Below are 23,260 nucleotides of genomic sequence, written 5' to 3' on the forward strand. Positions count from 1 at the left end.
CCAGCCATTGGCTGAGAGCGCTGACAGGGAACCAGTTGGCAGACCTTTTTCAGTCATGATCCTTCGACAGAAGCCGGGCGATGTCTCTTTGATATGCTGGTATTGAATGATAGCCTGGTCTTCTCTATACTATACAACAACTAATATTGGGGCTCCAAACAGAGAAAAACTGGGTCTTGGGGTCTGACCACAGCACAGTTTTTGTTCACTGACTATGCCCTGGTGTGTTGATTTTAGGATAAATGTTTGGGTTTCTGTAAACTTTGAATAAATAAAAAAAGCTGCTTCTACTATTTGACTTCTCTCACATACATATATCTTAAGGGCCAGTTCACACCAGAACACGTTGCGGGAAACCAGCATTCCAAGCAGTTGCAATCTGCAGCTGGTGTCAATATTAAGTTAATGACACCCCAGGCGCAGGTCACAAACACTTGCCCACACTGGATCGCACGGTACAGAAGTAACCTGCGATGTGGTTGCAATGAGTTTCCAAAAGTAGTGCATGCACTTCTTTTGGTGCGGTGCGGTGTGATTTCAGCCCATTCAAAATGAATGGGTTGAAATCGCATCTCACAGAACTGCATTTGAATTGCACAGGAATGCACAGTGCGATCCTGTGCAATTCTGGGTGTGAACCAGCTCTTAAGATGCTGATTTTCCATTAACAGTATGCGTATTTGTCAAACTGGATGGACTTGTGTCTTTTTTCAACCAGACTATGAGGGTTATTTACGAAAGGCAAATCCACTTTCCACTGAAAGTACACTTGGAAGTGCAGTGGCTCTAAATCTAAGGGGTAGATCTGAAATGAGTGGAAGCTCTGCTGATTTTATCATCCAATCATGTGCAAGCTAAAATGCTGTTTTTTATTTTCCTTGCATGTCCCTCTCGGATCTACAGTAACTTCACTTCCAAGTGCACTTTCAGTGCAAAGTGGATTTGCCTTTAGTAAATACTGTAACTCACTATGTAATTCATTTCACAGAATGTGCAGCCATTTTTTAAACCGAACTGAAATTACAGCATTTGGTGAGTGTCACGGTGTGGCTGCAAATAGTGTTCAGAAAATTTCTTCTTTAACTGTTTGAATAAAGATTATTTACATAATTGTCACTGTGGGGCAACACAAATTGTCATACAATCCTGCCATCTGACAAATTGGCAAAGCAGATCAGATAAAATACATTTTCTTAAGCCAGAGAAAGCATTAAATGCACATACTAACTATTCACTTTCAAAGTGTTATACTTTGGCATCTGTGGTTGGTTTCCATGCTGCTGAGGCAATGCATACTTTTCATCTAGCAATGCACAGTTATTAGTTTTGTTGCTACCGTGCTGTTGCTGTCTTGCTGGGAGAACACAAAGCAATGCCTATAAGCTTAGTCCTAACTGTTTATTACAATTTGGGCCCAGCCTGATTATTCTCTTAAATTCATTATTTCTTTCCACGTAGATTGCAGTTTTAGCTAGCAGCACAGTGCACATCCTGAAAACGATCGATTGACTTATGGCTTGTTTACACCACAGTTTCGGTGTTCTGAATGTGTTCTTGCATACACATTTGTAAATACATTGGTGTTGGTGCATTTTGACATGTTTTCAGTTCATTCCAGTTAGTTTTTTTCCTTTTTGACACCTGAAAAATCTTCATTAGGTCAATTTGCATTCTGGTGCATTTATATGGGTTTTAATGCATTCCAGATGAAAATGCAGCAGTTTGTACTTTTGTTCTTAACCACTTGCTTACTGGGCACTTAAACCCCCCTCAGTCCCAGACCAATTTTCAGCTTTCAGCGCTGATGCACTTTGAATGACAATTGCGCGGGCATACAACACTGTACCCAAATGAAATTTTTATCATTTTTTTCCCACAAATAGAGCTTTCTTTTGGTGGTATTTAGTTACAGCTCGGAGTTTTATTTTTTGCTAAACAAACAAAAAAAGATGCAAAAAAAAAAAAAAAAAAATCATGTTTTAATAGTTTGTTATAAAATTTTGCAAACGGGTCATTTTTCTCCTTCATTGAAGTGCGCTGATTAGACGGCACTGATAGGCTGCATTGGTGGGCACTGATGGGCTGCATTGGTGGGCACTGATGGGCTGCATTGGTGGGCACTGATAGGCTGCACTGGTGGGCACTGATAGGCATAGTTAAGGCGGCACTAATAGGCACAGATAAGGCGGCACCGATGGGCACAGATAAGGCGGCACTGATGGGCAAAGATGGGCACAGATAAGATGGCACGGATGGGTGGCACGGATAAGTGGCACGGATGGGTGGCACGGATGGGCACTGATAGGTACCACAGATAGATGGGACTGATGGGCACTGATAGGTGGCACTGATAGGTGGCTCTGATAGGTGGCACTGCTGGGCACTGATGGGCGGCACTGCTGGGCACTGATGGGCGGCACTGGGGTGCAGCACCTTTGAGGCAGATTTTGGGTGGCACTGTGGGTGGCACTGCTGGGTGGCACTGTGGGCACTGCTGGGTGGCACTGTGGGCACTGCTGGGTGGCACTGTGGGCACTATGGGCACTGCTGGGTGGCACTGACAGGGGGGCACTTACTTTATTTCAGGATGGCACTGCGGGTGGCAGGTGGGCACTGGCAGGGGGCAGGTGTCCGTTTAAATTGCTGGCCGTGATCGGGACTGATGTCCCGAACACGGCCGCCGGCGATCGGCTTTTTTTTTTTCTCCTCGCGCTGTCAGCGCGAGGAGGAATACTAGCCGATTACCGGCTCCGTTTTATCACATGATCAGCTGTCATTGGCTGACAGCTGATCACGTGATAAGGGGTCGGGATCGACCCCTTACACGGATCGGTGATCAGGCGAGTCTCACGGACTCGCCGATCACAGAGCGCGCCGCGCGCGCCCCTCAGGGGGCGCGCAGGCCGCTCGTAACCGGGACTACGTCAATAGACGTAGTCCCGGAAATGTGGGTCCGCGCTATTGCCGTCATTTTGCAATAGCGCGGTACCCAAGTGGTTAAAGCACTAGAACTGACTGCACTGGTGGGATCTAGGGCCAATGGATTCCATAGCAAACACTGTGCATGTGTTCTGGATTCACATGAAAAACACATCTGGTGTGAACCAGCACTTATACTTTTCAAAATACATATTTTGTAGCAAGGTATGTAATGCCGCGTAGACACGTATCAGACTATCCGGCGGACTTAGTCTGGCGGACAAACCGCCGGACTGTCCACCGGACTTTCCAAACGAGCTACCTGCCAACACATGGCACTTTTGCGGCGGACTAAGCTAGCCGGACTATCCGCCGTACTTTTGAAATGAACGGACTCGCCCACACACATGGAGGAAAGTCCGGTCATTTTGAGTGCGGCTCCAGGTAGCTGGGACCAGCGAAGGAGGGGTCACTGGCCCTGTCACCTGGTATGGACTTAAAGGGGAATCTCTACGCCAAAAAAAATGGCGTGGGGGTTCCCCCCAGGTCCATATAAGACCCTTATTCAAGCACGCTACCCGGCCGGCCAGGAAAGGGGGTGGGGACGAGCGAGCGGCACCCCCCCTCCTGAGCCGTACCAGGCCGTGTCCCCACCCCCTTTCCTGGCCGGCCGGGTAGCGTGCTCGAATAAGGGTCTTATATGGACCTGGGGGGAACCCCCACGCCGTTTTCTCGGCGTAGAGATTCCCCTTTAAATCCATACCAGGTAACAGGACCAGCGACGCCTTCTTCGCTGGTTCCGGCTACCTGGAGCCACGCTCAAAATGAGCAGACTTTCCTCGGGGTGGGAAAAGTCCATTCAAAAGTATGGCGGACTAGTGCACACACGGCCGTATTGTCCGCCGAAATGCGAGTCCGGCGGACAGATTGATGTGCAAAACTACAATCTTAGTCCATCGGACTTTTGGGTAAAAAAAGTCCGCCGGAGCCCACACACGGGCGGATTGTCCGCCGGACTTTTCCACCGCATTGTTTGATCGTGTGTACGGGGCTTTAGAAACATTGCATTTTCTATGAGGTATAGCCTTCCATTTTTGGTCTCCCTCATAAAGGTTACACAATTCACTTACCTTATGATTTTCCCAGGTGCAATGTGGGTAATCTTCAGCTGAAATTGATGCTTCATGCTGATCCTTTGAAATAAAGAGGGATAAACTATTTAACGCATTCCCTTTCACTATTCTTATACAAGAGATTGATGGCAGTGCCAATTTCTTTGTTTGGGGGTGTAGGGGAAAGACTGCGCTAAAACACAAATGAATGAATCAAAAGTGAAAAAGCTGCCAAACAAAGTTAAACGTAAATGGTGAATCAAAGAGTGCAGCACTAATGTGTAAAGTAAAGTGCATAAATATGTATATTTATCTCAATGTAGTGAAATGGCTAGTTACATACAAATGAAAAAATTCAAAGTGAGAGAGCTCAAGAGATACATAAATCAATAGGAAGATCAGTCCACAAAAATGTGCATGTGCAAGGGATAGTCTTCTTATTCAAGAGACACCAAACCAAATGGGGGCAAAAAAACAGCTTGTCTGTAGTTGTTCTCAAGATACTTCAAGATTGAGTCAATAAATACTCTTACCAAATCAGGTGGACACACATGTCATGAGACAGTGGGTCAAAAAGGCTCTGGGTCCTATGGGGTCTGAAACTGATGTTATACCTTGGAGATGGTCAATCCAATCCAGGATAGGATCCCCGGGGCTCGGTTCTACGGCTCCACCGGTGTGTCCAAAAGTAAGGTGTTATTGCTGTAGACAATTCCTCATAGGCTCCAAAAAGGCATATGGACAAAAAGAAAAAAGGGGAAGGAGGACTCCAGTGCAGGTCAAATCAGGTGGTTTATTAAGATATGTCATATATGCCAAATGACAAGATAAAAGTGATCACACAAATAAAAATAGTATATAAAATAGCAATGTGGGGTGCAGTAAATGCTAGTAAATACTAGCCCATAAAGCATTTACTGCACCCCACATTGCTATTTTATATACCATTTTTATAGTTGTGATTACTTTTATTGATTATTATTATTTACTTTTTACTGATCTTCCTATTGATTTATGCATCTCTTGAGCTCTCTCAGTTAGATTTTTTTAATTTGTATGTAACTAGCCATTTCACTACATTGAGATAAATATACATATTTATGCACTTTACTTTACACATTAGCGCTACACTTTTTGATTCACCAATATCTTTGTCTGGCCCATTTAAACCTATTCACAAGGCCTGTCATTTTCAGGGCCATCTTTAAGGCAGGGCAAAAGGGTCAGCTGCCCTGGGCCCTGTAATTATTGTGGGGCCCAAAGCAGCTGCCCCATACTTGCCAACTATCCCAGTTTAAATTCCCTTGTCCCTTGAGGTTTTAGTCCCGTGCTGTGTCCTGATATCTCAGTGTAAAGTTATGTTACTAATGCTGCCCAGGTCTGCCCTATTGTTGTGTACAGATGACTCACCTGCAGACCCTGTGTTTACATGTAAATTCCAGCATTGATATGTAAATAGCGGCCGGAAGCATTCATATCCGAATAGAGGCAGTATTCATATGTATATCATGTATATCATGCCCCCCTGTGCCCCCCTGAGGTTATATCCACCATCACCTATACGGTATGCTGCCCACTGGGGAGATAAAGGGGCATGCTGGAAAATGATCACATCCATTCCTCCCCCCCAGCACTGCCACTGATCCCAGGAGTCCTAGGATCCCTAGGAGTTTTCTGTCCATTAATGGGTCCCCTCACCTCCTCGGTCCATGGTGTGCAGGCAGTGAGGAGCTGATGTGCTGTAACCTCTAGCAACCAATCAGTAAGCAGTAATGATGTGCAGTAACCTCTAGTAACCAATCAGTGAGCAGCATTGATGTACAGTAATCTCTAGTAACCAATCAACAAGCATAAATCATGTGCTGTAACCTCTAGTAACTAATCAGCGAGCGGTAATGATATACTGTAACCTCTGGCAACCAATCGCAATTGCTGCCTGATCTGATTCAGTAAAATGATTTTGAGTCTAGCTGCTATTTATTGTATGCCTCAAAGCAGGTGGAGAGCAAAACTGCATGGGGGGGTGGCGGGGGCAATAAAATGTTTGCCTAAGGTCCAATCAATATTAAAGACGGCCCTGGTCATTTTTCTACATAAAGGACAATTCACGATAATTTGTTTATGGCGTTATGCACATATGTGCACTTGAAGTGTGCCGCCACTATAGTTAAAAAAAAAAAGAATACTCTAGGTACACTATATACACTGCAAGTATTCTAGAAAAATAGGAATCATTTGTTTTTTTTTATTTTCTCTGTTCTGATATAATGCTGATATCTTGGCGCCCATGTTTAGAAAAAGCAGAGAGTCATTCAAGCTGGAAAGTGGAATATTACTTAAAGTGGAACTATGGCCTCACGTTAAAAAAAATGTAATATGTGCATCTGCATTTACAGTTTTTCCCCCTGCAAAGTCCTAACAATCCCTTGTGTGCCTGCTTGCACTACAGGGCGAGGAGAAGACATGACTATGAAAATTGTCTCTGCTAAATCACAAGCCTAAGGCTTGTCAATCAGCACCAGGCCACACCTAGCCCTGCCCACTGCTTTCTGGATTGGCAGCACTCTGCCACTGTTGCTAAAGGCCTCTGGCAGTGAGCTGCAGTGCCTGGTAGGGAGAGCATAAGAGACACAAATGAAGGAGGATTTGGCTCAATGAGGGGAGGTAGAAGTATTTTTACTTAACAAGGCTTGTGCATCACACAATAACTGGATTTGAGACTAGTTTAGACAAATTAATGAAACTCCTGTAAGCTGCAGCTTGACTGCATTATTACCTGTCACAAGGGTACAAGCACATGCAGATGTCTTTCATGCATGTTTTTATGCACATTTGTTGTAATATAACCAAAATGGAGGATGAGAAAATACCGCAAACCCACTACAATGTCCAAAAACATGTATTGATCACATATAAATTCTCTTACACTCATTGAGCTTCTGAAAAAGGTTCCTCCCTTTTCTGTACAAAAGCACCCCACAAAAGTGCAATACAGGCTGTTCCCGGGTTACAAACAAGATAGGGTCTGTAGGTTTGAATCTGTTTGGAAATCGGAACAGGTTTTTTTTTTAAGTGTAGCTCCAGCCAAAAAACAATTTTTAAGCTTTTTGGATAGCATAGGGAAGGGTTAACACCCCATGTAACATTTGTTTTGCTGTCTGTGCTCCTGTTTAGAAGATTTCATCTCACTTTCTGTCCCAATGACAATTGGGTTTTGAAAATTTTGAGTTGTTGTGGAAACAAGGATTGGTGATAAAGAGTCAGTGGAGACAGCTTTTTCCCATGATAACTCTTATGCCGCGTACACACGGTCGGAATTCCGGCCAGAAAAAGACAGATGAGAGCTTTTCATCGGAAAATGCGACCGTGTGTATGCTCCATCGGAATTTAGCTGTCCGAATTTCCGCCAGCCAAAAATTGATAGCATGTTCTCAATTTTCCCAATGGAAAAACTTTCTATCGGTAATTCCGATCGTGTGTATGCAATTCCGACACTCCAAAAAATCACGCATGCTCAGATTCAACTACGAGACAGAAGCTATTGGCTACTGGCTATTGAACTTCCTTTTCTAGTTCCGTTGTATGTCACCGCGTTCTAAACTATCGGAATTTGGTGTGACCGTGTGTAGGCAAGACAGCTTGAGCGGAATTCCATTGGGAAAACCATCAGAGCTTCTTCTGACGAGAATTCCGATCGTGTGTACGCGGCATTAAGCCCCATACACACTATTAGATTTCTGATTTGTGTGTACGTGGCACTACAGGAGGGAATTTCCCTTCCTAGGGGTAGATTTCCTCTCACTTCCTGTTGTCTTCCTCCGTTTGTAAATCGGATGTTTGTAACTAGGGGGCCATCTGTACATAAAAACAGGCATCTTCTCTTTGTGGTCAGATTGTTTTTTATATTGCATCCTAGAGTTATATACAGTAGGACAATTTAACAGTTTGTAGCAGCCAGAGTGATGACAGATGCCTATTGATTGCTATGCACTTTGCACCATGCCTCTCTCCTTATATAATAAGCCCGATAGCTTACCTGGAAAATTTGAATCTGTCCATCACAAGAAACTGATATTATATACCTGTCAATTTAAATTTATTATCATCAGTTCAGAGTGGTGCAGAGCATGAAAAAAAAATTTCAGCCAAGTGTGTCAATAGTACATACCGATAATTACTGTGCTCTGCGTAGGTGACGTCACTGATTCCAACTCTTGGTTGTTCTGGGAAACATAAAAACAACCATGGGTCCTATTCAAGGTACCGTATGTCCACAATATAGGGAAGAGAGTTATGCAGATAAAGCTTGAAGAGCACAGACCTGAACTTCCTAGTCTCAGCATCTTCATGAAGGTGATGGAATTTGACATGTAATCCCACTGCTTCACACTGCCATCCATGCTGCCTGTAACCAGTCTGTATACACACAACATTAAATCAGTATATGTCTAATGTGTACAAAACAGCAGTATAGGTATACTCTTTTTTTTCTGGTACAGCACTTTTTGGTTGTGTCAGCGTCCCCGATGCTACATAATTGATACTGAAACTTGAGCCTGTAAACATTTCTCTGTGAGGTATATACATTGCTTCCTGATACATTTATAAATTTAGCTTAAAGCGGAGTTCCACCCAAAAGTGGAAAGTCTGATTTAAGGACTCCTCGCCCCTTGACATGCCACGTTTGGCACGTCTTTTTTTTTGGGGGGGGGTACCTGGTTTTGACAGTTACTTCCTGTCCCACTTCCTCCTTCCGTCTTCTACCTGCCTAGGCGACTCCTCCTCTCCCTCTAGGCAGCCCCTTCTGGGACACGTCACGGGTCCCAGAAAAGTGCCTGGCCACTAGGAGAGCACAGAGTGACTCACGCATGTGCAGTGCGCGTCCAGCTGTGAAGCCGCAAGCTGTCACAGCCGGGTGCCCACATTTGCAATGACAGTGCCGCAGAGAGGAGGAGGAGAAGAGGAGCAAGGCTTCAGGGAGGCCGTATCGCTGGATCTTGGGACAGGTGAGTGTCTGTCTATTAAAAGTCAGCAGTTATACTTTTTGTAGCTGCTGACTATTAATACACTGAAAATGAGTGCAACTCTGCTTTAAGCCCTCTATGACAGTGGTTGCCAACCTTTCGAATCTCACAGACCAATAAACAATTTTGAGTCCCGTGGACCACTAACATGAATTTTACATGCCTTATACACGCAATGCTCCAGCTCTTTGCCCCCCTCATCCTGAATCACATTGCTGCCTTATACACACAATGCTGCGGCTCTCTGCCCCCCATCCCCCCGCACACTCTGCATCACACTGCTGCTTTACACAGACTCATCATTGGATCTCACCTCCTCATCCAGCACAGCTCTGTCCCTCCCAAAGTCTGTGATCAGCATTGCCATTAGAAGTCACCTCCTTCTTCACCTCCCGCTTTCTGCACTACTCCCGAATCCTCCCTCTGAGTTCACAGGGGCTGGAAACCAAAATTTTCTTGAGGACCATCAGTAATCACTGGGGATAATGGTTAGCAACCATTGACTATGATGGCTTAACATCTCCATCACTCACTTTTTCAAAGTCTCTAACATGAGATGGTCACAAGGAGCCTACTGCCACTGATTGCTGTGAAGGAAGACAGTAATACAAGACTGCTTACTTCCCATTGAAAATGTTAGCGGCCTGGCTGTCATACTTTTTAGGACACTGTCTCAGAAGTACTGTAAGTATCAAGCAAAGTCATAATCCTGATGTCAGTATCTCAGGGAGCACTGAAGCAAGAGGACCAACATGGCAGGTACCTAGCAATTCCAGAAGAGGTCAGCCCTGGTAGTCTATATATTTTTTCTAAGTTTAAAGTTAGGTGAGTGTAGTGTGGTGGCAATAATTCACACAGACAGGTGTTGAAAGGGGCATTTAAAAAGCCCCCTTGTGTTTTGCAATCTAATATACAAACTGAACCTTTAAAAGTTACCTTGCTGATTAACCACTTCAATACCAGGCACTTAGACACCTTCCCATCTAAGCCGATTTTCAACTTACAGCACTGTAGCAATTTGAATGACAATTGCGTGGTCATACAACACTGTACCCAAACAATTTTTTTATCATTTTGTTCCCACAAATGTAGCTTTCTTTTGGTGGTATTTGATCACCTCTGTAATTTTTATTTTTTGTGCAACAAATAAAAAAAGACAGAAAATTGTGAAAAAAAACAAGTTTTTCTTTGTGTCTGTTAAAATTATTTGTAAATAAGTATGTTTTCTTCTTCAATGACGGGCACTGATATGGCTGCACTGACGGGCACTGATGAGGCTGCACTGATGTGCACTGATGAGGTGGCAGCAATGAGGTGGTACTGATGAGGTGGCACTGACGGGCACTGATGATGGGCACTGATAGGCGGCACCGATGGGCACTGATAGGTGGCACTGATGTGCACTGATAGGTGGCACTGGTATGAGGCACTGATGGGCACTCATAGGTTGCACTGATGGGCACTCATAGGCAGCACTGGTGGGTACTTATGGGTGGCACTGATAGGTGGCATGGATAGGCACCGATAGATGGATACAGATGAGCATGGATGGGCACTGATGGTGGAACTGCTGGACACTGATGGTGGCACTGCTGGACACTGATGGGTGGCACTGATAACACTGATGAGTGGCACTGATAACCCTGATGGATAGCATTGCTGATTTAATTTGTTTCATCATGGTGCCAGTCAGTGCCCATCTGTGACACAGATTGGGCATTCATTTTTACATGTGGATGGCCACTGCCCCCATATGTGGGCACTGATTGACACAGATTGGGCATTCATTTTTACATGTGGATGGCCATGTGGTATATACCTGGCCATCCACATGTTGCCCACTTCCCTGGGGGTCCTGGGGGCTTACCTGGTGGTCAGGTATCAGTTGGGTTAACAGCGTCTGTTAAGAAAGCACAATATGGCCTGGCCATCTCGTGCCCAATCCGGAAAATATCCAAAGGAGTTGCGACCCTATGCTTTCCCTCCTCGTCAGGAATCTTTCCCTACCGCTAGTACTGTTCCTAACAGGCAGGGTACCTTTCCCTACACTGTTAACTCGCATAAAGTGCACCAAACCTAGGAGCCAAGACCTTAAATAGGCCCTGCCTGACCAAAGATGTCTGCTGGAGTAACAAGGGGCAACAACATCCAATTCAGTGTTTCCCAAGTGACCCATGAAACCATAGAGGAACTATGTTCCTCTTGACTTTCTCTCCAGCAGTGGTGCCGCTGTGGAAGAGCACCACCTACAGTGGAGAAAGTAGAATGCGCCTGCCTACATGCTAGCTTTTAGGTAAAACTTTGACCAAACAGGGAAAAATTCCTTCCTGATGCATAACAGTACTCACATAATTCACAGGGTCAACATATTGTTAAGAGTTTTGTTTTGAATTAGTTTGATTGATAGACTTCAAATGAGGATACAAATCTACTACACAAGTCATGGTCTGCCACAGAGAGATGTACAGTGGTGCCTACTTGAATTACATTTCATAAGACTGGACAGTGTAGTGAATGTCAAAATCAGAAAAGATAAAGATATCGAAGAAAACACTGTGGATAGGTTTCCTTTAGAGCAAACCTTTCAGCCAATTTAAACATTTAAAAGTCCTGCCTAATAGGCGGCATCACAAGATGCACAATGCAAAGGGTTGGAGGACAAAGCATTGTTACTACTCTTCGTTATTACAATGTCTCAAGAGGTTGTTTAAACTGAAGATGAACAGACACGGGTTCTTATTTATTATTTTAATGAGAGATTAAATTCAGAAGAATGGTTAACTACCTTGCATAGAGGGAATACATCTGCTAATTGACACCATAAACACACATTTGGATAATTACAGGTTACATGAGATGTCAACGGCTTCACGTGATGTTGCTAAGCAATCGTGTGGGCTACCAGCAACCATTGTATCTTTACAAGAATAATACATACTACCTGAGATGTGATACACAAATACAGTGAAATCCACACTACAGCCAAAGTAAAAAAATAGTCAGAAAATATACAGACTCAACTTTCACTCTCTGTCGTCATAGAGCAAAGTCTTCTTAATCTGTGCTGTATAATACTAATCAATTGTCTACAGAGTAAATAGTCCTTGTATATAATACGGTATAGCATCTCATCCAGTTTATCTATATAAATGTATTTATATTTAATCATTTTAAGTAATATTCATTTATTTTTCATATCTATCTATATTATATATACATATTAATTATATAATATTATATAATTTATTATTAATTTATTTATTTATATCTATATTATATATTAGTGTGAGATTCAACCTTTGAATTACCGCTCTTAACAATCTCAACAATCATTTAAATTTACATCAAGCCCTCATTCACGCTGGATGTTTTTAACGCTACTGTTAGGAGTGTCTGGCATTTTTTTTTTGCCTCTAAACGTCCTTGCATGTTAGCCTATGGGGGTTATTTACGAATGGCAAATCCACTTTGCATTGCAAGTGCACTTGGAGGTGCAGTCGCTCTAAATCGAAGGGATAGATCTGAAATGAGTGGAAGTTCTGCTGATTTTATCATCCAATCATGTGCAAACTAAAATGCTGCTTTTTTTTCCTTGCATGTCCCCCTCGGATCTACAGCGACTTTACTTTCAAGTGCACTTACAGTGAAAGGTGGATGTTCCTATAGTAAATAACCCCCTATGTGTCCACATGCACATAAGTGTTTAGAGGAGATTAGAAGCAGAGAAAAAAAACTCTGTCAGGGTGTCTAGGAATAGCGGCATTTTGGCAGAAAAATGCTTGACGCATGTAAACATGTAATTGCATCTAAAATTTTAACGTTAAGAGCGTTAAGTGTTATGTGTTATTTTAAGTGTTATTTTTTAAGTGTTATTTGTTAAGTGTTATTTTATTTCAAAGGCCAGAATAAATTATTATTCTGGCAAATTAATGTAATTAATGCTCAAGCACTTGATGCCCGAAAAATGTGGCAAACACATTGCACGCTTTTACAAGCATCAAGTGTTTTTTCTGCCAAAGCGCTGTTACCAAGAGGAAAGGCATCTAACAGAGATGCCCAAACATCCAGTGTGCATGAGGCCTAAAGCAGATTTTGCATTGTCTTTTCTCTTGCTTTCATCTACTGTATATTTTTTTCCAGGTTTGTGGCTAGTGAGCTTGTTCATAACTATTGAAGGCAGACAAAGCCAGGAACAAGCATTTTCAGAAGTGGTTCAACAACTGCAGTCTACATATTTCTCTTAATACAGGTGCATTTAGGGGCTTTAGGAATGTTGCCCAAAACTTGTTAACCACTTGCTGACCAGACCTTTTTTGGACATTTGTTTTTTACAAGTACAAATCTGTATTTTTTGCTAAAAAATTACTTAGAGCCCCCAAACATTATATATTTTTTCTTAGCAGAGACCCTAGAGAATAAAATGGCGGTTATTGCAATATCTTATGTCACACTGTATTTGCACAGCGTTTTTTGGGGGGGAAAATACACTTCACTACATTTACAAAACAGTAAAGTTAGCACATTTTTATTGTATAATGTGAAGCATGATGTTACACTGAGTAAATAGATACCTAACAAGTATTACAAGTATTACAAGGAATGTAAACATCCCTTGTAATACAAATAAGCATGACATGTCCTCTTTTTTTGAGAGAGCTGGGGTCAAAAAACACCAGATCTCTCATGTACCTTTAAAAGCAAAAAAAATAATAATTACATTTTGCCTTTACAAAACAAAAAAAAAATCCTGTTTATCTGCCCCGAGAAGTAGACAGCAAAGGAAAATCACCACTCTCACCAGGTGAGAAAACTCCAGGCACAATGAATAATATAACACTCCTCACATGGGTGCAAGCCCCGATTTACCTGCCGTTGAAGACTGAATGAAGGAAGAAATTGGCTGCACACCGATGTGATTGAAGTCAATTTATTGAATGTTCTATGCCAGGGGTAAGCAATTAGCGGACCTTCAGCTGTTGCAAAACTAAAAGTCCCATCATACCTCTGCCTCTAGGTGTCATGCTTGTGGCTGTCAGAGTCTTGCTAGGCCTCATGGGACTTGTAGTTCTGCAACAGCTGGCGGTCCGCTAATTGCATATCCCTGTTCTATGCAAACAATGTCACACACCACAGTTGCAGTAGCCGGAACAGAGGTGGACTTTGGTGATGAATAAAGCACAGAGTAGCTGTGCAAAACTAGTCCACCTCTGTTTCCGGCTATTGCAACTGTGGTGTCTGTCATTGTTTGCATGGAACATTCAATAAATGGACTTCAATCACATCGGCATGCAGCCAATTTCTTCCTTCATTCTATCTGCCCGAGAGACGGAAGTGACGTTAGACATTGCTCTGATCCTCCAAGGGCATAGATCCAATAGGTCTCATAGGTGTGAACCCAGCCTTAGGTGGCCGACAAGTGGAAACATGTCCTTTCATAAAATACAGAGTCTTCAGTTGCTGACCCCTTTCTGATATTTTGCGAATGGCTCTGATTTAACAAGAATGTGGAAAGTGAAATCAAAATAAAGTTATAACTCCTGAACTGCACGCTTGTTCTGGTTGAATGACTCCAATGGTATTGGTGATATTGAATCAGCATTGCAGTCAGGTAATTCGTATTTTGTTGAAGAACTTGAGCAATGACAGCCCATAATTAACAGTTGGAATACCTGTTACCACCAGAGTCCAGTGCAAGGCATGTGACAGCTGACCATCCATCATCTGCTTGTACTTCACAGATAAGCTGTCCCGTCAAAAGGTCCCAAGTCTTCAGAACCTGCATTTAATAATGTTCATTCATTATACACATTTTAATAAAGATGACTTCACAAGATTTAAGCGTCGTACACACAATTGGATTGTTGGCCAACAAAACCGTGGACTTTTGTCCGAACAACGTTGGCCCAAACTTGTCTTGCATACACACGGCAAGGAATTGTCGGCCAACAAGCACAAACGTAGTGACGTACTACATGGTTTTTCAGCTCTTTAGCACCACCCTTTGGGCTCCTTCTGCTAATTTCGTGTTAGTAGAAGTTTGATGAGTGTTGATTCCCTCTTTTCATTTCACACTTTTCAGTTTGTTTCTGAATGGCTGTTGGTCAACCAGACATGTTGTGGAATCAGAGGATAAAATGAGTTATTTATTATTGGCCTTGGAGTTATTGCTTTCACATTATTTTTTTGGTTGAATAATGATTTGATTTGGTATATTTTCTATATTTTTGGATGCATAGAATGCACTTCTTGGTTAAGTTCTATTGGCAGATAGCATGTCTAATTTTATGTGTTTTTTTTTTTTTTAATGCACAGTAAAATAATTGCGTAGAATAATACTTGGTTATGTGTTTTACTTCAAATGACAGATTGGGAGTAGGCAGTTACATTTTTTAAAAAAATACAATGTAAAATTAACAAGGGACACCAACATATTTGTATGTTTGATCTTAAAAACTATGGGATAATGGTGTTGTGGTAACTTGCCCCAAAAAAAAAAAAAAAAAAAAGCATAATAATATTATTCTTTATATCACTAGAAAAAAAAGCTTTTGAAATTTTTTTGCCATAACTCCATCAGTATCACCAGCAAAGCAGCTTCATTATTATCCCATTAAAGAAGAAGAGAATGTGCGCTGCATTTCAAGATTTCATAATTTGCCGCGTCACGAATGTAAAATCTCAATTACGAACGCTAGTTTACAAGACCGACCGCTTCTGGCTTGTCCTTGCTTCCGAGCATGCGTGTTTGTACTTTGGACTTTTGTCTGACAGACTTGTGTACACACACTCAGAAAATCCTACAACAGACATTTGTCCGTGGAAAATTTTAAAACCTGCCATCCAACATTTGTCTGCGGAAGATCCGACAACAATTGGGGATGATGGAGCGTACAAACGGTCGGATTTTCTGAAAATACAATCGTGTGTACGAGGCTATAAAGTGTCCAGAATATGAACTTTGCATTTGGTATCTATTCATCCCTACTGGCAACCCAAATGTGGTGTGAATTTGCGATGATTGTTACATGAGAATTTGTGTCAAAACGCTTGTGTAAAAAACGCACCTGTTTCAGGGCCAAAATGTGGTCCTTGAGCTTCTTAGCCATGCAAATCATGCAGCTCATTCAAGTGAAAGGGCTGCCTTATGTGCGACATGCGAAATCGCATGAAAAGGACCCCCTCACAAAACTGCAAATGGGAATGTGAAGTGTGAATGAGGCCTTAGAGCCACGTTGATAAGTCATGCACCAAATGATGAAAGCCCTGCTACAGTTTTCTTGCAATTTCTGACACCTGCAAACACATTCAGGTAGTTATGTGCAACATTTGTGTCACAGACAAAATTCTGCAACAGATTCAAATACACCTTACACACAGTTACATAAATCTAAATGACAAAGCGGGTGGTCATTTTAGATCAATATAGAATATCCATCCCACCCCCAAAGTATTTAGGCTGGGTGTAACTTACAGAAGCCTCTGAGCAGCTAATTATCTGGTGATGGAAATGATTATATAGACAGCTGGTGACAGGCTCATTGTGAGAAACAGGTGACGGTCCATTTTGTGTAGCACTGTAATAGCAAACAAAAAAATCACAGAGGATGAAGCTACCAATCAGAATACAAGGTGTTTGATGAAACTGTTTATTAAAAGTAACATTGTAGCATGACAAATAAACCATGAAGTCAGTGAAGCTCTTCCAATGTGCCGGTTCACACTACAGCGACTTAGGATCTGACTTGTCAGACCTTAAGTTGCACCGAGTCGCTGGACATAAGAAATTCCATTGAAGTGAATGAGAGTTGTCTTAATGTTCACTACTGCTCCAACTTCAGAAAAGGTTCCTGTACTACTTCAAGGCGACTTCTAGTCGACTTGTACCCATAGATTTCAATGGAAGTTGTCTCCAAGTCAGATCCTTATCTTAATTGATGTGATTGGGATCTGGAATTACAGGAAGATTACCCAGGAATTCTCTGAAGTTGCCGTGAAGTTGCCTCGCAAAGTCGTGCCAACTTTCAGGTCGCTGTAGTGTGAACCGGCACAATAGCTTACCTTATAGAACTACAGTACTTTTCCTATGTAATACTGGAGATTAATAAATGGACCATAAACTCTTATAAGATTCTATCTGAAGTTTTAAAACATAGTTTCTTTTCATATGAAAATAATACAAAAGAAATATCTGTCCTATTCTTTATTCTTCTCAATTTTTTTATTAGGCTTTAAAGTGGAACTGTACCCATAAGGGGAGGATCTGTTTTTCCACATCCTCCCACCCTCCTCTACCCTTTTTGGGCACTTATTTTTTTGAGTGGTCTTGACAGGTACCTAAACCTCCCCCCCCCCCCCCGATTCCACTAAGATCACCCATTTACCTGCAGCCTTCTGGAACATGTCACAGGTCCCAGAAGCCTGCGGAACCTTTCACAAGGCACAGCACGAGCTTGCAAAGTGGGAAGCTGGCTGTGAAGCCACAAGGAATCACAACCAGCTTTCTTTAGAAAACATGCAGGCACCAGGGACATGAAGACTGGCAAATAAATGGCCTGGGTGAGGATGGCGCTGGATCTTTGTACAGGTAAGTGTTTATTTATTAAAGGCAGAAGCTACAGTATTTGGGGGGGAGAGACCAAAGCTCCTCTTTAACCACGTCAGCTTCCGGAAGGTTTATCCTCCTTCATGGAAAGGCCATTTTATGGCACTGCATTATTTTAGCTGACTATTGCGCGGGTGTGTGATGCTGTACCCAAATAAAATTGATGTCCTTTTTTACCATAAATAGAGATTTCTTTTGGTAGCATTTGATCACCTCTGCGGTTTTTATTTTTTGCATTATGTACAAAAAAAGACAATTTCGAATAAAAAAAATATATATATTTTTTACTTTCTGCTATAAAACATTTTAAATAAAAAAATGTAAAAAAATCAAATTTCTTCATCAATTTAGGTCAAAGTGTATTCTGCTACATGTTTTTGGTAAAAAAAAAATCCCAATAAGTGTATATTGATTGGTTTGCGCAATTGGTTTGGGATCATTTTATTTACTTTTTTTATTTTATTTTTACTAGTAATGGCGGCAATCAGCAACTTATAGCAGGACTGCAATATTGCAGTGGACAAATCAGACTCCTAACTGACCCTTTTGACACTTTTTGGGGACCAGTGACACTAATACAGTGATCAGTGCTAAAAAAATATACACTGTCGCTGTACTAATGACACTGGCAGGGAAGGGGTTAACATCAGGGTGATCAAAGGGTTAACTGTGTTCCCTAGGAGCGATTACTAAGGCCTGGTTAACACCTATGCATTTTTTTGGTGCATTTTCAGTTTTTCAGAAACACACTACAGTCCATTTAACATGGTTTCCTATGGTTTCAGTTCAAATCTGTGCATTTTATGGAATGGGCCATGTTTTTTTTTCTGGTTTTTGATTCCATAGACTTCAAAGGTTTAAAGATGTGTATTGGAAAACGCAAAATGCACCTGCAATATGCAAACTGCAACCTGCACAAGTGTGAATCAGACCTAACTGTGGGGGAAGTGCTTTGACTGGAGGAATGTACAGGAACACAAGATCAGCACATTTGCCTCTCACAAAATAGGAGTCTGCCTTGTTTACATAGGCAGACCGCTGTTCTGCCTTTCTCCTGAATGATCGGCAGATCCCGGCGGAAACTGCATTCACCAGACCCACTGATTGGCTCCCACTGTGTTCAATCACAGAGGGAGTAGGGCACGCACCGGCAGCGCGCCTGCGTGCCCCCAGACCCGGAAGTGCCAGATCAAGTACTAAGTATGGGATCTGGCACAGAGCGGCCACCCTGCCGCACTAAATCTACCGTGGGCGGTCCGCAACTGGTTAAGTCTGTTTTTATTTGTCCTGTCTCTGTCCCATTTGGAAGGGTTTGTTTTACTAAGACCCTAGAGTACAAAATCTGGTGAAGCTCTGCATATAAACCAATCAGCTTCCAGCTTTTTTTTACTAAAGCTTAACCGAACAAGCTGAAGATAGAAGCTGATTGGTTACCGTGCACAGCTGCACCAGATATTTCACTTTCCAGTTTTAGTAAATCAACCCCTGTGTCAGCAACAAGCCCTTTGTATCGTAGCATAGTAAGGTTAGAACCTCTGTGAGGATTATAATGCTCTGTCAAAAGGAAATTTAATAAACCATTACCAACACTTTGCTGGCAATAGGTTCCTTTAGCACTACCTGCACCTAATTTGGCAAACATTTTCACCAGTCTTAATAACATTACCAACATGCTCGACACATTCAAGTAGTTCTAATTACTGCCACTTTAAGAACCTGCAGCTATGCCTGCACTTCATGTGGGCCCATGCATATGGCAGCTTCCCACACAGGTCTCCATCCTCCATCCCATTCAGCTGTCGGCCAGGAGATTCTCCAGTTGAAAGCTAAGTGTATACAAAAGGGACCAACGATAGTGATGATGTCCTTACCCAAATATGGCAATGCGCGACTTTGAAACCACATAGATGTGGCTCCATTATGACTCCAGGTAAATAAGGCCCGCAAGGCTGAAACACATTTACAGCTACTGTCTGTGTCTTTTTTGGGGAATCAATACATTTTGAAAATTTTAAAGAGCAAGCAAGGAATTGCGGACCATCTTTTTTCATGATTGCTACTGCAGCTGTGCGACTGCCTCTCCGCACTCAGGTAGCTCTAAACAATCTTCTGATCCTATTGGGAAGTAGCACCCCACTTCTGCTTTAATAGCTCCATTCACACCTGCGCATTTGCGATTGTGGGCAGAATTGCTGCAGTTCTGCCCGGGATCCCAAATGCTATGCAAAAATGACGAATCGCACAATGCTTGTTCAAGTGCCATTCATTTTCAATGGCACCTAAATGCTGGTGTGATTTTGCAGCGATTTCCGCAATAAATTGCGGCAAACTGCAACGCGCGAAGCTGTCGCTCAAAAAAATCTCCTGCTCCTTTTTGAGCCACAAGCTTGGAGCAACAATTGTGGCAGAATCGTGGCAACATCACACATGCATCATGCATTTAGGTGCCATTAAAAATGAATGGCACCAGAACAAGTGTGTGATTTGTCATTTTTCCACAGCATTTTGGGATCTCGGGCAGAATCGCAGTAATTCTGTCCACAATTGCAAACATCCAGGTGTGAATGGAGCCTTAACAAAATGGGAATTCCCATCTTATCTAGTTGTCACCTCGCCAGAACAGGTGAACCCTGGATGATATTCTCCCACCTTATGGATTTTTCATCACTTTCTGTCTTGGAAAAAAAAAGTTTTGCCTTTATAGGCTGTATCAAAGTCCAAGACCAAAAAAACCAAGCCCAACCACAACTCTTTTTGCAATTTTGGTGTATGGGACACAATGGCCTGAGCACTGTTATTCAGCTCATCATCCTATAAACATGCGGTTGAGCTTGGGTGAGTTTTTGTCTACACAACCACAACTGATGTTTACATTTTTGGAAGCATTTGTTCTGTAAACCCGCAGTTTTTTTTTTTTTTTTTTTGTGGAATTGAATTTAACGGAGAATGACATTATCAGATGAATATCCATAGTAGAAAGTGAATAACTGTCATTTATGTCATAATGTACACTACGTACCTTTCTTGTATCTGCAATAGAGCAAGGGCATCAGTTGCTAGGTAGAGGGCATGGAGCTTATGTGAAAAGTAACATGTAGCAAGTTCTCCTCTGATCTGACTTGCTTTGGATATAACATTGAGAAGACAGCTGTGATTTTCAATGTCCCATACCTATTAGTTACATATAGTTACATTCTTATTTAAGTTGAAAAAAACAAAAAAAAACAAATGCAGATCAAATTCAGCCTCTCACTAATTCTGACAGTTTGATCCTAGAGGAAGGCAAAACAACCCCCACAGGCTATGGGCAGCACAGTGGTGTAGTGGTTAGCACTCTCGCCTAGCAGTAAAAAGGGTTGCTGGTTCAAATCACAACCACGACACAACCTGCCTGGAGCTTGCATCTTCTCCCTGTGCAGGTAGGTTAATTGGCTTGTGTCCAAAATTGGCCCTAGTATCCATATACTAGGGCCAATGGGGACCTCGGATTGTGGGCTCCTTGAGGGTAGGAACCAATGTGAGTGTGCAATGTACAGGGATAGGGACAATGGTAGATACTCACTCAGGATGGACTGGTGTCTTTATTCAACCTTACTAACTATGTAGGCTATACTGCAAGAGTTTGCAGTTTAGGTACAGGGTTTCCCTGAAGGCAATGGTGATGCTGATGTGAAACATAGGTAAAGGGGGAAAGATCCCCTTTAACAGGGGTTCTAAATTTTTCCTATTATAACCAAAACTACAAAAAGTTTTGACTATACATACACTATATTGCCAAAAGTATTGGGACACCTGGCTTTAAACACACATGAACTTTAATGGCATCCCAGTCCTAGTGTGTAGAGTTCAATACGGAGTTGGCCCACTCTTTGCAGCTATAACAGCTTCAACTGTTCTGAGAAGGCTGTCGGGTTGAGGTGCAGGCCAGTCAAGTACCTCCTCCCCAAACTCGCTCATCCACACTATATTGCCAAAAGTATTGTGCCACCCCTCCAATTAATTTGGTGGAGATGGGATTATGGTGTGGGATTGTTTTTCAGGGGTTGGGCTTGGTCCCTTAGTTCCAGTGAATGGAACTCTTAAGGTGTCAACGTCTCGCTCCCAACTTTGTCAGAACAATTTGGGGATGGCCCCTTCCTGTTCCAACATGACTGCGCACCAGCGCGCAAAGCAAGGTCCATAAAGACATGGATGAGCAAGTTGGGGGTGGAGAAACTTGACTGGCCTCAACCCAATAGAACACATTTGGGATGAATTAGAGTGGAGGCCTTCTCGTCAAAACATTAGTGTCTGACCTCACAAATGCTTTTCTGAAAGAATGGTCAAACATTCCCATAGACACTCCTAAACCTTGTGGACAGGCTTCCCAGAAGAGTTGAAGCTGTTATAGCTGCAAAGGGTGGGCCAAATCCATATTAAACCCTACAGACTAAGACTGGGTTTCCTTTAAAGTTCATGTGCATGTAAAGGCAGGCTTCCTATTACTTTTGGCAATATAGTGTACATTTTAATTAGAGTGAAAATCCACCTGCGGTTCCGTGTGGGTGCATTTTGGGAACAAGGTCAGGGGGTGCTTTTTCTGTGCGTTTCCTGCAGATACAGCAGTCCATTTAAATGTGAACCTATCCTAAGCCTTTCTGCAGGGAGGACAATGTCATTGCAGAGCAGGTGTAGAAAACCACTAACGTGTCTGTTTCTCAAAATGATGGACTAGTCCACCTTTCTCAGGAGAGAAAAATGGGTCTCTTGAGATTGCAGGAAGAATCATTTTTTTGAATACAATACCAGATTGCAGTAAAAAACGTAATAAAAAAAATGCTTTTCACACAACAGAAATGGGTACACTCTGTGATTTATTCATATTCCAATTGTTATTTTAAGCATATTTCTGCCCGGAAGATGGTGCTACATTTGTGTCTCATGAATTTTTCATAAAACAAAAATCCATACTTCTTCTACTTCCCCTTCTTGCATAATTACTCAATCAAACATTTCACAACTTCTAAGTAACTAATTATGTACTCTACAGCAGTTAATTAATGTTCATTCAAGTGACTGTTGCAATGCATAGGTAAATAAAGCTGAACACTCATCTCTAAAATAAAATATTTCAAGTCATGTAAAGTGAAAACCAAATGCATTACCATCACAGCACAGTCTGTAGACACTGAATAGATCTTTGTGTTCTCATCAGCAATCTGTAGATAGCTTATAGGTGAGGAGTGTCCACGCAGTAATCCAGTGGGCCACCTAAAGAAGAGATCCATAAAAAATATCCAGCTAAATATTACACTTTATTTTTTTTTTACTCTAACACTATATATGAATCCAGTGAATAAAAGTGTAGCATCAATAGATTTACTACCTAGGTGTAGTGCCATCCCAAACCCCCCTTTTTGGTGCCCGGCCCAGTGTTCACCCACCATCATCGGCCCCCAGTTGGAACCATTTTTGTGGGGATTTCCCCCACAACCTTGAGATCTGGGTGTCAATATTTGCACCTGTTGCTGTACATCGCTCTTTTATCTTCCAACTTATCACCGCCTGTGTGAGTATACTCCTCATAAATATGATGCTAGAGCCATTTTCTGGCTATTGGTGTA

At 42.2% G+C, this 23,260-nt stretch overlaps 1 protein-coding gene across 2 annotated transcripts in view; it reads right to left on the reverse strand.

Annotated features, from left to right (window-relative positions):
- Positions 1-23,260, reverse strand: part of LOC143974982 (cilia- and flagella-associated protein 337-like) — a 59,819-nt gene that overhangs the window by 15,719 nt on the left and 20,840 nt on the right. For both annotated transcript variants that reach the window (XM_077476884.1, XM_077476883.1), the window contains exons 10-17: positions 22,802-22,907; positions 20,677-20,828; positions 16,527-16,629; positions 14,725-14,831; positions 8,353-8,447; positions 8,200-8,254; positions 8,068-8,113; positions 4,050-4,112 (exon numbers count right to left, since the gene is read on the reverse strand). In XM_077476884.1, coding sequence (XP_077333010.1) covers positions 4,050-4,112; positions 8,068-8,113; positions 8,200-8,254; positions 8,353-8,447; positions 14,725-14,831; positions 16,527-16,629; positions 20,677-20,828; positions 22,802-22,907 — 727 coding nt within the window. The remainder of the gene's footprint in view (positions 1-4,049; positions 4,113-8,067; positions 8,114-8,199; positions 8,255-8,352; positions 8,448-14,724; positions 14,832-16,526; positions 16,630-20,676; positions 20,829-22,801; positions 22,908-23,260) is intronic.

Source organism: Lithobates pipiens, unplaced genomic scaffold, assembly GCF_037356315.1.
Source record: "Lithobates pipiens isolate NorthernLeopardFrog02 unplaced genomic scaffold, aLitPip1_a1.2 Scaffold_13, whole genome shotgun sequence".
NCBI classification, from domain to species: Eukaryota; Metazoa; Chordata; class Amphibia; order Anura; family Ranidae; genus Lithobates; species Lithobates pipiens.